Genomic DNA, 17,493 nt, shown 5'->3' with positions numbered 1-17,493 from the left:
AATTTATAAATACTACTTTTACTTTTGAGTATTCTTTTTATTTTGTTATCTATCTTTTTTTTTTTTTTATGAATGTTATCAAAATTGAAGCCAAGTTTGGAAAACTAAAAAAAGCAAAAAAAAAAAAAAAAGTTATTGGATTCATTTGAGATTTAGTTTTTGGTTTTTGATTTTTGAAATTTAGTTTTGAAAAATAAAAATATGGTTTCAAATTTTTTCTTTTCCAATTTGACTAAGAATTTTACATCTTTGTTAGGAAAAATGAAATATTTTTTAAAAAATTGGTGTGAAAACAAGTATAAATTTCAAAACTAAAATGGAAATATTTCATTAATGACAAGAGGAAAACGTTTTTGTATTTTTAAAGTTTGACATAGAAGTGTTTAAAAACTATTTTGAATAGTTATCAAACACTTTTTTTTTATGACTTGTTTTTAAATTAAACATTTGAGAATGTATATGCACTTAAAAAAAATTCAAACACATTCTTAATCATTTAAATGCTTTTTTAAAGTAAGTTGGACTCATTGTAATGGTGAAATAATTTTCATAAGTTTTATTTTTTAAAAAGTAAAATAATAAATAATAAGCAAATAAAAGAGGAAACATATCTCAACCCACTTTTGTGGTTGAAAAGCATCCATTATAGATAGACTATCGTGATGTGCTACAATTATGTATATTATTAGGACAAGAAGTACTGTCATTTATTGTTTGCACAATCACTTACAAATTGGACATTCACTTTTTAGCATTGCTCAAAGATGATGGTCAGAAATAGTGATGGGTTTGTATACCCCTATGGTTGATTAACACCTTGAATAAAAAATCTCATCTATAGGGAGGATATTATAAATTTCATTTATGTTTTTCTAACTGCAAGTAAAATTGAAATTTGAGGGGATGTTTCGGGTTGAAGGGATATTTGACCTACCAACTTCATAGGTTGGTGATAAGCAACTCAATTTTAATAGTAAATATTGTTGAAGTTCGCATATTTATCATTCATCGACAAACATCATCTTATAATTTCACACTTGAATTTTTAATCTTTAATATATTAATTTCAAATTTTATAACTTAACTCACCGTCTCAAATATCTTTTATGGTTTTTTTTTCAAGTACTATTGAGTTTATTTAACTTGTTCATTGGATTGTTCAAAATGAAGTTCTTGCGAATTGTACTTCTTACAAAAGAATAATTTTTTAAGAATAAATTTAGGTTGGTCAAGTATGTATTCTATCCTTTCTTAGTAATTATAATAGGTAGCAATTTTAGGAATAATAATTAAGTATATAACATCATTTTTAAAAAATTGTAAATATGACAAAGTCTATTAGTGATAGACTTCTATCACTATTAAACATTTATTGTTTATCAGTGACAGACCAATATTTGCAATATAGCCTATCAATAAACTCCTATCAGTGATAGACTTTGAAAATTTTGCTATATTTGCAATTTTTTTAAAATGTTGCTATATGCTTTATTATTTTGAATCTAATTTATATATTTACAACTATTCCTTCTTTATATAGAGGGTCAATCCACCCTTTTTAAGTTGGGTGGCTTTTCATTTCTAGTTCTTTTTTTCCCCTTCTTTTCAAGAGATTAAGAGACTGAAAGATTGAGAGACCAAGAGAATGAGTGAGAGATCAAGAGATGGAAGTTGTTATTCAATCTAAAGTCATGAACAATGGAGAGTGAGTGAGTGAGTGAGTATTCATAAGACCACATGAGAGATTAGAAAATTGAAGATGTTAGTTGAAGCTTCAATCTGGAGTTGTGAATGATGGAGATGGGGTGAGAGATCGAGAGATTGAAGTTGTTATTCAATCTAAAGTCGTGAATGAGATTGGGTGAGAGATCGGGATACTACATGAGAGATTAGGAGATTGAAGTTGTTAATTGAAGCTTCATGAAAAACTATGAGTTTAGGATCAATATCTTATCTGAATGAGATGGATCTTGAGGACATGAAAGTAAGAATAAGAAAGACTTAAGAATATTGAAAGTTACTACTTATACCAATAAGGTGCACCTTCATTTTCGATAGCTCAATTATAGGAACTTCAAATTTAGGTGTGCTTAGCTTAGAACAATTTTATGTTGGGGGGACCTCCTGGGAATTTTCCTATGATTTATGTGAGTGAGGACAAAGCATGTTAAAAGGACCCGATGTTGGTTTCTAGGGACAACTTTCACTCTTTGAATCATTTAACACAAGTGAAGATGATGTAGTTGGATCGCAAGGGAATGTTAGGGCTGATAGTTTTCGATTCTGAATTCTGGGCCTGTGGCATTAGAGAATTTGTAGACTCAGTGAGGGGGATTTTACGAGTAAGAGGTGTTGGGGTTTATGTGCCCTAAATGTGTCGTTTGTAAAAACTTCTTTATTAATGAAATATTATTTATTTCAATTTTAGCACTTGTGTAACTTAATCCAATAAACTAAGATTCAATAATATCATAAGCAATATTCTAAAAGGTTTATGGTATATAGATAAGGTTGGGTACTTAGTAACACTATGGTTAGGACCCACTTTGTAAATATCACAAACAAAATATTTGAATCATATTTACAAAACATATTGCCAGAAAGCGTGGTAGACCAGTAGGTTTCAAAGATAAAAATCTTTGAAAATGAAATCGCATCAATAGTTCAATTAAGGATATGGATGTTCCAGAAGAAATCCAAAATTTGACTTCTGACAAAAATATCGAAGAAGATAAAACAACTAAGGATAATAATGAGATTCCGATAAACTATGTCATGACAAGAAAAAGGAGTCCAACTAATTTAGTTGTTAACAACATTTTTGCATATAATATTGCTCTTATATTAGAAAATAAAGATCCTTAACCAAAATTTGTTGAAGAATGTTGGCAGAGAAAAAAATGGTGTTTGTGGAAAGAAACAATTGAGGTAGAATTAAATTAACTTTCAAAATGATAAGTTTTTTACTAGTAGTCCAAACATTAGAAGGTGTTAAACATGTGGGATATAAATGAGTATTTATGAGAAAAAGAAATGAATATAATGAGATCACAATATGTAAAGTAAGATCAGTTGCACAAAGTTTTTCACAAAGACTTGGTATTGATTATGAGGAGAGACATATTCTCCGGTGGTGGATGCAATCATATTAAGATTTTTAATTGACATGGTTGTATATGAAAATATGGACATGTATCTTATGGATGTAGTCACAACATGCATATTTATATAGATATATGTTGATAATGATATTTATATAAAAGTCCAAGAAGGATTAAAAATACGTAAAACATATAAATCAAGTTATTGAGACTTATATTCAATAAAGTTATAGAGATCATTATATATTTAGCAGATAAGATATTTTTTCATCAATCAACTTATACATGAAAAAATTGAAGAGATTTTATATGGATAAAGTGCAGCAAGTTCATTCATTGAATGTGAAGAAAGTTATATTTCGATCTCGAGATAATAATAAAGAACTTTTTGGTCTTGAAGTATCATATCTTAGTGCAATTCGTGCACTTATGTATCTTACTAATAATACTATATCAGATATTGCATTTTCAGTAAATTTATTAGCTAGATACAATTCATCTCCCACAAAAAGACATTGGAATAGAATTAAGTATATACTTCGTTATCTTCGAGGAATAATTGATAAGAGAACCGGTGGATTTAGTATAGGCCCAGCTCCCCTCAACTTTATCGTCTTTATATATTATATATAAAGAAAACTATTTAATTTTTAATACTTGTAAGTAGCTTAGTGGTTACCTTGTTTGTCAATCCCCTTCTGAATTAGGTTTGAGTCTTACCTAACTCAAAAAAAATGTGGAAGAACTGATATATCTGACAATTCGTAAAACAGACCATAATAACCACCTCCTCAAATCATATCAAAATTCTTGCAATTCATGAAACTAGTCGAGAATGTATATAGTTAAAATCGATGACTCAACACATGTGGTTTGTCTTCTAGTAAACTTTTTTCAACAACATTATATGAAGACAACACAATATGTATAGCTCAAATCAAAAGAGATTACATTAAAGGCGATAGAACAAAACATATTTCACTGAAACTTTTCTACACTCACGATCTTGAAAAAAATGACGACATCTTGGTATAACAAATTTGTTCAAAGGATAACCAAACAAGCTTATTTACAAAATCATTACCAATCGTAACTTTTGAAAAATTGGTGCACAATATTGGAATACGACAATTCACAAATCTCAAATGATATGTCCATGAGGGGGAGTAAATTTTATAGTTGTAAGTATATGTGAAATATACTCTTTTTCCTTCACTAGGATTTTTTTTCCATTGGGTTTTTCCCTAGTAAGATTTTAATGAGACATATTTCATAAATGTAATGGACGTTGTTCACATGAGATTTCCGAAGAAATTTGATTCGTGGAGTTGAATTTGTGTTGATGTTGTATTTACGTTGATTTGATACGATGTGGTCCGATCTCTAGAATTTGATCCTCTGATTCTCTCTCGACTGGATGCTTATGCTTGATTTGAGGAAGCGAAACACGTGATGTTCTTGAAGTTGGAGTCTTGGAAGAAATCTTGTATCTTCAAAAGAGCTTCAATCTTCGAGGGTGTTCTTGAAGTTGAAGACTTGGAAGAAAGCTTGTATCTTCAGAGAAGCTTCAATCTTCGAAAGTGTTCTTGAAGTTGGAGACTTAGAAGAAAGCTTGTATCTTCAAAGGAGCTTCAACCTTCAAAGATGTTCTTGAAGTTGGAGACTTGAAAGAAAGCTTGTATCTTCAAAGGAGCTTCAATCTTCGAGGGTGGTGAACTTCAGGAGTTGAGGAGGCTTCTATCTCTTGGGAGAATTCTCTAAACCTTCTGGAGTCAAAAATTTCCAACCTCCACAAATGAAGAGAACTTCTCTATTTATAGAATTCCCTAGTGGGCTTTTATGGACTTGAGCCTGTTCTGGTCTATGGACCATACCCATGGGCTCAATCACATGGATTTGAGTCATATTTTATTTTAGGCTAAATTAAGCTTATTCTTGGGCTCAGTTGAATTTTAGCTAACTAAATAATATTTAATTGAACCAAAATAATTAATTTGACTCAATTGTCATAATAAAGACACGTGACATCATTAGAATTGTCCAATTTGTCTTTAAATTTAATTTGGGACACATGTCAATTTTTAGTTAATCCCAAATATAATTGTTTTAGTAAATGATGTGACAATTTGTGATTGGTTCCAAAATTTCTTATTCAACAGACGTCTAAGAGAGAATCTTATAAATATTAAATAAATAAATGCCCATTATCTATCAAGCTTAGTATCGACCATGTGTCACCTACTTAATCATCCAATACCATTGACATGTTTGAAGATATTATCTATTAGTAGCCAAGTAATCTTACCACCTACTTTCCATTTTTCCTATAACCGATTATAAATGGAGGCCTTAGATGAATTTGTAAAGAGACGCACGGATAGGACAAATTTCCAAATAAATGGAAGAGAGTTACAAAGATTTTTCTAATTTCCTATTTTCTTTATTTATTATTCCTTTATATATTATATTTTCTCGATTTTCATGTTTTGATTAGATTTGATTTTCCAACATGAAATATTTTCTTATATGTTTTTAGGAAATTTGAAAAAGAAAAAACCACAGGAAGAAATCAATTGGTTCAAACATGGTTTGTTTTTGTTTTGCAATCATGAATTCACTTTACAGTTCAAATTTTTCTTCAAAAAATCAAATCAATCAGTTCCAATAATTTGACTAGAAATCAAATCAAATCAAATTAAACTCTTCGTGAGAACATCAGGGTAACTCTACACTTTCAATTTCAACTTACTTTTGCTTCCTTCTTAGTACAATAAAAGTTAGAACATTTGAGGTGCAGGCATTTTGAACTAAGAACTAACGTGGTAGTCGAGTTATACTTACTTTTAACTAATCAAACTACATTTTAGTAGTTCAATGTCGCATTTTATTTATAAACTTGATTTTTATTCTATTTTTTGTGTATGTGTATGTCTAATAAAATGTTTTTTTAATCATTATATTTTTTTCAACATATGTTATATCGCTAGATACCATACATGTGTAAGTGAAAGTTTAAACCTTTGATCTCTAAAAGATAATTATTAATGTCTTAACTATTGGCTTATAGTTAAGTTGGTAATCATATTCACTAATATATTTTCTTATTGATATTATTCCATAACTAACTATTATAATTTTGTAGTTTAATTAAATGAAAACCTCTCATCTTAATGCCAAAAGAGAGAATTCTATACTCATAAGCTCATTCCTCCATTCATTTTTTAGTACTATCATGATCTTCTGCTGATATAAATGATTGAATTAATCTTAATTACTCTTTTCTAAACTTTTTCGTAGAAAAATAATAATATGTTTTTTACAATATGTAAATTGGAGAAATTAGACTTCTAACTCAAAGTTGATAGAACGATATTATGTCAGTTGAGATATACTAATTTTTTTTTTAAAAAAATTTATATTAATTGATTAGCCATTATTAACTTTGCAAACAAAGTTATTTTTTATCATTGTTATTAAACCCGATATATGACCTACCACATGTGAATCTCAAATAACTTTTGATGGAAGGTATCTTAGTAAATAAACAAACACACTAACATGACTATGTTAGTTAAGTTTCAATTAATTTTATGAAAAGTTTAGAGACAAACAGAAGATAGTGGAAAGTTGAGAGGAGAAGTATTCAACCTAATCCATCCATTATTTTAGAGTCTTAAAATAGTTAGCAAGAGTTGCAAGAACAAAAAGAAACAAAAGAAAATAAAAAGAAGTGGGGTTTCTTTTTTTTTTTTTTTTTTTTTTTTTTTTTTTTTTTTGAATTTGAAAAGGGACCTATAAGAGTCAACAAGTAGGGATAAAGGTAGTATCTGATTTTGGAAGTTAGCTTAACTACCATGTCCTTTTGTCTTAATAGAAGGGAAGATAATACCAAAATGTATGGTCATTTGCCATTTTGAAAACAAAACAAATCAAAACAAAACAAATTTGGGTTTTGGAAGCACATTGGTTGAACTTTCTTGCATTTTCCCCACCATCACTTACCCCACTACTAAACAAACCCCAACAATGGGGTATTCTTTTCTTTTTTAATCTTTGTTATGATCTCTTTGGATTTATCCTTCTTTTTGGAATATTTAAACCCCACCCCTTGATTCCCTTTCCACTTCACATCCAGACAAAATTCAAAGTTGCTTCTTTTCAAAGGTAACTTTAACTAGATAGTACATTTAATCGTCTTAAATGGATTTTATTAGTCAAAATATTTTCAAATATAATAAAATGGCATTGTGTATTATAAACATATACGTCAATATCTATTATTGTCTATCATGGATAGATGTCATATTTTTTTATATTAGTAAGTTGGCTTATCTTTCTATATTTTGAAACCTTGTAAAATTACTTAATGAAATGGATTTTTTTTCAAAGATAGAACAAATTAAACAGGTAAAATATTTAATTATATCGTATAGACAATGAGAAATACAAAAAATGTCCTAATCAACATGCAATTAATTGGCCACAACTCACACGAGTAATTTTCTTCTGAATGATCGTGTACTACAATCATGATACACGATCATGTAGTTCTTTTTTAACGATGAAAAAAACAGGCTTTAAATTTAACGATCATGTTGACTAAGGTAAATGATCGTTTAGATTGTATCAACACGATCGTGTAGTTCTTTTTAAACAATGGGAAAAGGCCTTCAAATCTAAACAATCTTGTTTATCATGAAAAACGGTCGTGTTGATCAAGGAAAACAATTATGTTGATTATGGTAAGCGATCGTACAGTCTGAAAATAATGAAACAGTCAACAACTAAATCGATAGATAGGAGACACGTATGCTCACTTATAGTAGGTTCAACAATAAGTGCATATAGTAGATACAGTATAAACACAGAGATTTGTTAACTCAGTTCAATGGCTCTGCATCTACGCCTGGGGGGTACTTGGCCCGTGAGAGAAGATTTTATTACTAACAAACAATACATCATAAGGTAGAACTTATAATTCACACAGTACCGAGTTTACAAAATGGTCCTCACTTTATACAGAATTATTGTTATTAGAAAACATACACAGACTAATTACTCTTAAATCTATGATTGTTCTAAATCAATCAAAATCTTCCCCTTAATCACTACGTGTTGATTAAGTAAGTTAACAATGAAGATCTCCTCCTTGATTTATTATCTCATCAATCATTCGATCAAGGTTATGTACATTCAACTTAGTAATACGCGATCTTAATTGGGATTGAACACATTGCAAATGTTTTTCAATCAATTTCAATACAAGTTCATGTTTCGAATCATTCTTAGTTACATTACATGCAACATTGAGCATCAGTCCTTTCTACATTATGGGATAATTTCTACAACAACCCCTTTTGTTGAGATTCGACCATCCTTATATATTCTGTTTTTCACAACACACGCATTGTAAATTTGAACAACCAGTCTTCCGAAAAAACCTGAATAATCAAGGTTTGAATCTCATTTTTACGTAATTTGTTACCAGCCACAGTCTGCTACCCAAATTGCACGTGCAACATCTTCAGTATATGCAACAAATACTATGGGCCCACATAATCTTAACATAGTCCAATGTAAATGATCCTTTAAAACTTTAAATCTAATGATCGTGTTGACCATGCTAAACGATCGTGTTGACTATGGTAAGCGATCGTTTAAATCATATCAATACGATCTTGTAGTTCTTTTTAACCGATGGGAAAATGATCTCAAATTTAAATGATTTGTTTACAATAAATCGTGTTAACAATGGTAAACAATCGTTTAGATCGTGTCAAAATGATATTTAAACGATCTTGATATTTTTAAATATGAGGAATATGAAGTAGTTTCAAAGAATCTTTCTGAAAATAGTAAAGATGAAATAAGAGATTTAATAAGAAGAATAAGTTATTTAAAAATATAAGAAAGAAAAACTGGAAGAGGAGATGAAGAAATTTGGAAGATTAATGAATAAATCACAAAAAGGAAGAAGAAAGAGAAGGGAAATTTTTACCTAAATTCTAAAAGCAAAAACTACCTTTGAAACTCTTTTTTATAATTAGTTTTTCAAACTTGATTTGGTTTTTTAAGCAATAATAAAAAGAAGATAAGAAACTAAGAGGTATAAGAGTGTTTATAAGCTTAATAATTAAAAACTTTAAAAAATCAAATGGTTATTTAGTGGTAAAATTTTCTTATTTATTTTTTTAATTTTAAATTCAATACCTATATGTGGAGAAAATTAGAACTAGTCCTCGTAGTTTTAAAAGTTAGAATTTAGTTGTTGTGATTTGATCACAATTTTTTTTAATGAAATTCTCGTAAGGCATGAACTATTTAGGAGACATTTATGGAACCAAAGTGATGTGGATTCACTCAATAATTTATTGTATGTACCTGAAGGACCAATCACAAATCGCAAGACAAAGAAGATACAAGAGGTTTTCACACTGCATGTTCAAAAACTGGCAAATGCACAACGAGAAACCAAGAATTTTGAACTCAAATTCTTGTATAATGTTAGTTCAGCAAGTCAAGAAGAGCATGGAGTCAAGATGGCACGGGAAAAGTTGTGTAATTTGGAAGATGGCACGGGAAACGAAAAAAGTGTGCAGAATTTGTGAAGAGGTGGCTATCCAACTTGCATCTCTTGGAATTCTGTGATGTCAAGGTTGTCAAACATTACCATTATGAGGGGCGGATTACATAACACATATTTAAGACAATTTAAAAACAATTCTATCTTTTAATTTTGAGAAATGGTTGCTCGTTTGATGTGTAATCAAGTTTTAAGTTCCTAGGTCTTATTTTCTACAATTTGCAATTAAGTGTATTTGAATGACTTTTGAGTTCCTTGGTCTATCCATGACCATTTGGCCTATAAAAAGGCTTGTAATGCTTATGAAATGAATAGAATGAATACTAAAAAGCTTTTGCTTATTCAACCTCTTTGGTGTTGTCTTTTCTATCAAATCTTGTCTTAGGTTTGATGTTCAATCGATTCATTGGATTAGTTTTGATCAATCTAATTCTGGAGTGAGTCGTCTTAGGATCTAGGAGGGACCATCATAGATTCTAAGTTTGATCTAAGAGTGATTCATCCTCTAACTAAACTCTTGGTTGGAACCCTTCCGTAAGTTAGACTCATTTGTGTCTGTTTACAAGGATCCTAGAAGGACCTCTAGCTTTGTAAACTTAAAGCATATTGGGGCTTATCACAAAGTCTAACATTTTCTCCCAAATTATTAGTCATACTGTTAGGTTTGAGAATTTTATTTGTTGTTACATGGACTTCTCTTGAGGTGACCCAAACCATCTCTTCTTTGGACTTTTTTCTGTTTGAGTTGTTTGTGCTTTCTCTTAATTGTTGTCTTTATTGTTTCCTTATTCTTATGGTGTCTTGTGGTTCTCTTCACCTCCGGGATACAAAATTCCTCTTTTATATTATTTGTCACATAAAAGAGTTTTTAAGAACTACGTAGATCCACACCATAAATGATTAATAAATTAATAAATCGTAAGACAAATAAAAAGAGTTTTAAAAAATAATAATAAAAATGACAAATTATTTACCATCTATAAAAAAAAAAAAAAAAAAAAAAAAAAAAAAACCAAGCAGACAAAAATCTTGAGGAAAAATCTTTAATTTATTTTGTTTTCCACCCTTTTTAAGGCTGAGCAAAGAAAGAAGAAAACAGAGGACGATGTTGTTCAGAAATTCGATATTCCCCACTTTAGAGTAAAAGACAAGAAATCAGTGAGGACAAAACCATCATACCACCACGCTTTGTCGAGAACGTAGTCATCTCACCCACAACTACAACACAACTTACAGAATTCAATTCAATTCAATTCACAAACTTATGATCGAAACAGAGGAAACCCACCCAACACTTTTCAAGTACCGACACTTTTTTCCATTTTGGATTTTTCTTCCATTTTCCTCTTGCCTTTTCGCTTCTTTACAATACCCACTAACCCATTTTTCCATTTACCATTCATTTTTTCCTTTCCTTCACTTCGTCTTCTTCGTCTTCTTCCTCTTCTTCCTCTTCTTCCTCCCTCTCCTCCCCTTTTAATTTCATTCTTGTTGCTTAATTAGTTTGTTTCTTGTTACGTTTTTGTTGAAATTTTCTGTTGCGACTAACCCACTTGAGTATTTTCTGTGTTCCCTTTTTGAGTTTTGTATTTTGTGTTTTGTCTCTCTCTTGTTTGTGTTTGTGTAATGTATTTATTCTCTAGCAACAAACCCTTTTTGTCTTTTGCCCTTTAGTTTCCATTCTCACGTTTAATTTGATCTCTGAGAAATGATGAGGATAACTGAGGATTTTGCTCTCTTTTGTTCGTCTAAATTGATTCTTGTTTGTGCGATATTCATAAGGAACTGCTGGTTTATTCAGTGAAGTTGATTGTTGGGAAATCCTAGTTTGTCTTTTGCTCCTCTGTTCCAATACTTTGATTCTGTTGTGTCTAACAATGTTTCAAGATGAAGGTACATCCTCCATAACTTCCTCTCCTCTTCAGTTCTTCACAATGATGTCTCTTTCCCCTAAATTGGGTTCCCCATATCCATGGCTTAGAGAGCTTAAATCTGAGGAGAGGGGTTTGTATTTAATCCATTTGTTGCTTACTTGTGCAAATCATGTGGCTGTTGGTAGTCTTGACAGAGCTAATCTTGCCCTTGATCAAATATCCCATCTTGCTTCTCCAGATGGTGATACAATGCAGCGAATTGCGGCGTACTTCGCCGAGGCTCTAGCGGATAGGATCCTCAAGACTTGGCCTGGTCTTTACAAGGCCTTTAACTCTACTAAGATACCAATGGTGTCAGAAGAGATTCTTGTTAAGAAACTGTTCTTTGAAATGTTTCCATTCCTCAAGGTGGTTTTTGTGCTTACTAATCAAGCTATTGTTGAAGCCATGGAGGGGGAAAAGATGATTCATATTATTGATCTCAATGCTAATGAAACTGCTCAATGGCTTGCTCTTTTGCAAGTTTTGAGTGTGAGGCCTGAAGGACCTCCACATTTGAGAATCACTGGAGTTCATCCACAGAAAGAGATTCTGGATCAAATGGCTCGTAGGTTGACCAATGAAGCCGAGAAATTGGATATCCCGTTTCAATTCAATTCCGTTATCAGTCGACTAGAGGATCTTGATATGGAAAAGCTTCGTGTGAAAACCGGGGAGGCTCTGGCTATCAATTCAGTTCTTCAGTTGCACAACCTTTTGGGATATGATAATGAAGCCTTGCAAAAGCCATCTCCATCAGCAGCCAAGAATGTAAATGGAGTTCAATACTCGAGATACCCGCATCTCAACCAAACCACATTGAGCGAGTTACTCGACAAGGATATGGTTAACGGATGCAGTCCAAGTCCCGATTCAGTTTCCTCTTCAGCACTATCTCAGGCTAATGCGACGAAGATTGACAGCTTTTTGAATGGATTGTGGAGTTTGACGCCGAAGGTGATGGTCGTAACAGAACAAGATTCTAACCATAACGGTACAACAGTTATGGAGAGATTATTGGAAGCTCTCCACACATATGCAGCTATCTTTGATTGTTTGGAGTCTAACATGTCAAGAACATCCCTGGAGAGGTTGAAGTTGGAAAAGATGCTATTTGGGGAAGAGATTAAGAACATCATAGCTTGTGAGGGAGCTGAAAGGAAGGAACGGCATGAAAAACATGAGAACTGGAGTCAGCGGTTCGATGTCGCTGGGTTTAGGCAAGTGCCTTTGAGTTATTATGGAATGCTGCAGGCTCGGAGCTTGTTGCAGGGGTATGGTTGTGGTGGTTATAGGATGAAGGAAGAGAATGGCTGTGTGATGATTTGTTGGCAAGATCGTCCATTGTTTTCGGTTTCGGCTTGGAGATGTTGTAAGTAGAATGGAATATAGAATCTGTTTTCTTATTATAGGCGAAACAATTCTTTTCATTTCGATTAGATTAGCGAACAAGAATGATCACGATGTTGTGTTCTTACTTGAAAAATCCACGAGGCCTTCATGTTTGTTGAAACTATAATATCATCACATTGGTTTTGGTCTCATCATGGCTCATTCTTTGTATCAGAAGAAATCAACTCCAACACAACCTTTTCTTGTGGCCTATTTTGTATATTGAAACTTTATCCAAACTCGAAAAATATTTGAGGGCTACATTCATCCTTGTGCATTTTGCTGGACACTCTGTTTGTAGTTTACTACATAACAATCTCTTCTTACTTTATAAAAACAAGTGAGACGTACAAAGATTGGTGCAGTACTCTTTAAACTCTCTCTAGATCGGGTCATCTTTCTGTGTTGGGTTTGTCTTTGCTTTGGAACACTTGAGCCCATAGTCTTTTAAATGAATTGTGATTGCTGTCTGGTAATATTAGAACAAACACCACAATGGTGGATATCAACATCAATGGTCACTGTATGAGAAAAATAATAAAGAAAACGAATGCTTGGATAGAATTTGTGTTGTATAAGGTTAATATTTACATTTTCCTCGTTCAAATATTTCAAACTTAAAGTTGAAAAAATATGATTATGTTTTCTTTTTCCTTCCATTTTTCACTCTGTTACTTCTTTTCGATAAAAATAAAATAAAATATTTTAAATAAGAATGATATCAAATGGGTCTGAAGACTTAGTGATGATGTGAAATTATCTAAATGCTAAGTTGAAAGGTCCACAAAAATCTAAGTAGTGAACCTCCATCGCAAAAATCTAAGTAGCGAACCTCCATCTATTTTGGTGCATTATTTGATGCTATGCATCTTTCTAAGAATGTAATAAAGTAGTTTCTGTCGCAAAATACTGAAATCGAGATAATATAATATTAAAATAATTTATTATAATATATAAATTAATTAATTAATAAAAAAATTAGAAAAATCTCAAAATTTTAATTTCTCCACTTCACTTTCTCCAATAATGTTGCCCCTTACAAATACACCAAATACCACTATTTATTGACAATTTGACAAGTAGCATGTGACGTTACTTGGTCACTAAGAATCCATATTTACTTACACATGACATGAGTGTTGGAGGATTAATAAGTTGACATATGGTTATGGCTACGAAGCACACTAATGGGCATCTATATATTAATAGTATTTATAATACTCCCCTTAGAGGCTTGTTAGTTATATGAAATATGCCTCGTTAAAACCTAACTAGGAAAAAACCCAATGGGAAAAAATCTCAGTGAAGGAAAAAAGTACATATTTCATAAATACGTACAAAAATAAAATCTACTCCCCCTTATAGACACATCATTTGAGATATCTGAATCGTTACATTTTAATGTTGTGCACCAATTTTTCAAAACTTGCAGTAAGTAATGATTTTGTAAGTCTCCTATGTTATCCTTTGAACAAATTTGTTGTACTGTAATGTCGTCATTTTCTTTAAGATCGTGAGTATAAAAAAGCTTCGATGAGATGTGCTTTGTTCTATTACCTTTAATATAAACTTCTTTTATTTAAGCTATACATGTCATGTTGTCTTCGTATAATGTGTTGGGTTTTATGTCCTAAAAGTCGTAGATAGTAAATATAATCCACGTTATTAATAAATTGTTATTATTATAATTTCAATAAATGTTATTGATTATATTATTAGTTTTGTTTTGATAACCTAAATCCAATAAACTAGCACTCTAAGTTGTTTGATGAGTCTTGAACAGTATGTAGAGACATATAAGAATCAGTGTGTGAAATATAGCTTAAAGGGCCTATAGTATAAGGATAAGACTGGGTACCTTATGCTGGTAACACTATGGATACGACTCACTTTTTATTTGATACAAACATAATGATCCAACACGTTCATGTAGGTGACATGCTAGTAAAGGTATCCTATGCAATTAGTTTGCATAAGACCCAACCACGAAATAGTAACCACTAGATGTAACTTCGTTAACTAGTTGAGTTTCTATTTCATTAGGATGACCTAGGTAACTTAGTCTTAATCCTAAGTGTATTACGAACTCCTGTTCTCAAGGGATTGTCCTTTGATTTGTGCGGGTGAAAATGGTCAGAATGCCAACTCAATATGCTTATCATTTTAGGGACAAGACTGAGTGGGGAGCTGGAAACATAATCACACAAGATGGAATTCATGCTCCTTCCCGACTTTAAAATAAATAGATAAGTGTTCTCTTAAATGGTGTCTCCGGGACTTGAACAAAGGGCTCTACCCTCTCTATGACACGAGAGGGGTTTTTGTTTAGTGGTTTGATCATAAACAAATTGTTCATTAGAGGATCACTTGTATTTAAGAACTAAAAGTAACCCAGATGATTGAAAAATAACTTTTAAGACGAACGAAAGCTTATTCGAATGGCTAGTCATGCCCTTTGGGCTATCTAATTCTCCTAGCACCTTTAAGAGGCTGATGAACCAAGTGCTTCACCCCTTTCTCAATAGATTTATTGTGGTTTATTTTAATGATATACACGTGTCTAACACCAACAGTGATGAACATATATTACATCTACAAAAACGGTTTCAAGTCCCAACAGAAAAAGAATTATACATCAACCCTAAGGAAATTCTCTTTCTCGAGTTCATGATTGAGCAAGGAAGAATAAGAATGGAACCTAAAAAGATTGAAGCAATCAGTACTTGGCAAACTCCAATTTCCATTAAAGAGATACAAGCCTTCCTTGGCTTAGCTTCCTTTTATAGGAAGTTCATCAGAAATTTCAGCTCACATGCTGCACTGCTTACTGATTATTTAAGAAGGGGAAACTTCAAGTCCTGGACCTAATACAACAAGAAAGCTTCAATGACATCAAAAGAAAGTTGACTTCCAGCCCTATGTTGCAACTACCAGAATTTACTTTACCATTTGAAGTAGCAGTTGATGCTTCTGGCACAGGAATTAGGGCTATCCTATCTCAACAAGGAATCCCAATCGAATATTTCAGCGAAAATCTAAGCCTATCTAGACAGTCTTGGAGTACCTATGAGCAGGAATTATATGCCATTGTTCGAGCATTGAAACAATGGGAACACTACCTACTTTCCAAGGAGTTTATACTCATAATCGATCATTTCTCCCTAAAATATCTTCAATCTCAAAGAAACATCAGCAGAATGCATGCACGCTAGATTTCTTTCCCTCAAAAGTTTGACTTTGTGATTAAACATCGAGTTGGTAAAGAAAATAAAGTAGCTGATTGTAACGACCCAACTCCTTATGCTGAATCGAAGTCATTACTAAATATAGAACAAGTGGTTTAAGTCTAAAAATTTTATTAAAAGCATACGGTTCAAGAAATTCATTTATAAAAACATAAACAAGGTAGTCATGCAAAAATGTGTGAACGTTCTGAAATCCTACTCGGGCCCTATCTACATAAAAGATAGTGAAAAATAAAAAAGTACTCAAACTCAAATGCTAAAATCTGAAATAAGAAATAAGCGGAAGCGGTAGTCCCTATGGCCCTCCTCGGTCTCACTTCGGGTCGCTCGCCAGCTTGCCCTTGCCCTTGCCCCGTCCTCTACCTGAAAACATGAAATGGAGAGAATGAGTATAAAAATACTCAGTAAGGGACCCACTACTAGTCCCACTAGGTGCCTGTTAACTTCCTGTTAGAGTCCTGATAACTGGTACCCAATCTCTGGCACGTTCCCGAACACGTGCAATCATGCGCTCCCGTAGGAACGTAACTCTGGTCTTCGGTGCCCGGGGACACCTAGGACAGTCGGGATGCGAGGACCCCGTCGAGTCACTCGAGTCATGTCTATATCATGCTAGACTGGCGTCCCGTCGGACCACACAGTCCTCAATAGGTGGTGATCCCGAAGGACACCCATGCAGGTACGACTCTAACAAAATCAAGCTAACAGGTACCCTAATTGCAGTAAACATACACATGGCATCAGCATATAACATGTCACATAAATCATTTCTACACTCTCCGTCCCGACATTCGTCGTAACCATAATAGATCTTGCCACGCATAACAGGCTATAGCTCAATTATATCGTCATTTGCATCATACTAACATTCATTTCAGGCATCATACTGTCAAATTCTCAATATGCAACATAGGGCATACACAGTCTCATACTTCAAACATGAAACTAGTAGTAGAATCTCTTACCTGGAGATTCACTTGTCGAGTCCTAACCGCGAGGCAGTACGCTTTCCAAGCGACGAAGTCCTAACTGTTTAATGAGTCAAGATTGTAAATAGGTCGCCAACGACTAACGGTTCGAGACTAAGTTGAAATAACTTACCCTAGAAGGAGGTTGCAGTGCTCGAGCCCCTACTGAAGAAATCCCGCGCTGCAGTAATTTCTTGGTCCAAGACGTCCCTTGAGAAAAATAATTGAATTTAGATCCAAATTAATTTAACTAACGTCCGAGCATGGAGTCTTACCGGAAAAACCACAATA

At 32.6% G+C, this 17,493-nt stretch overlaps 1 protein-coding gene across 2 annotated transcripts; it reads left to right on the top strand.

Moving 5' to 3' along the window:
- Positions 1–10,798: 10,798 nt before the first annotated feature.
- On the top strand, positions 10,799–13,250 carry LOC103492004 (scarecrow-like protein 3). Of its 2 annotated transcripts, XM_017045416.2 has the most exons (2): positions 10,810–11,688; positions 11,797–13,250. In XM_017045416.2, exons 1-2 carry the CDS (start codon positions 11,562–11,564, stop codon positions 12,975–12,977), a joined length of 1,308 nt encoding a protein of 435 aa, XP_016900905.1. In that variant the 5' UTR covers positions 10,810–11,561; the 3' UTR covers positions 12,978–13,250. The 2 variants fall into 2 exon arrangements, with proteins under 2 accessions (XP_008450378.1, XP_016900905.1); XM_008452156.3 differs by having other exon boundaries at positions 10,799–13,250.
- Positions 13,251–17,493: the final 4,243 nt, after the last annotated feature.

This window comes from Cucumis melo, chromosome 2 (genome assembly GCF_025177605.1).
Source record: "Cucumis melo cultivar AY chromosome 2, USDA_Cmelo_AY_1.0, whole genome shotgun sequence".
Taxonomy (NCBI): domain Eukaryota; kingdom Viridiplantae; phylum Streptophyta; class Magnoliopsida; order Cucurbitales; family Cucurbitaceae; genus Cucumis; species Cucumis melo.
This window is presented reverse-complemented; position numbering and strand designations above follow the sequence as displayed.

Coding starts and splice junctions, on each gene's coding strand:
- LOC103492004 (XM_008452156.3), top strand. CDS start 11,562: ATGTTTCAAGATGAAGGTACATCCTCCATAACTTCCTCTCCTCTTCAG.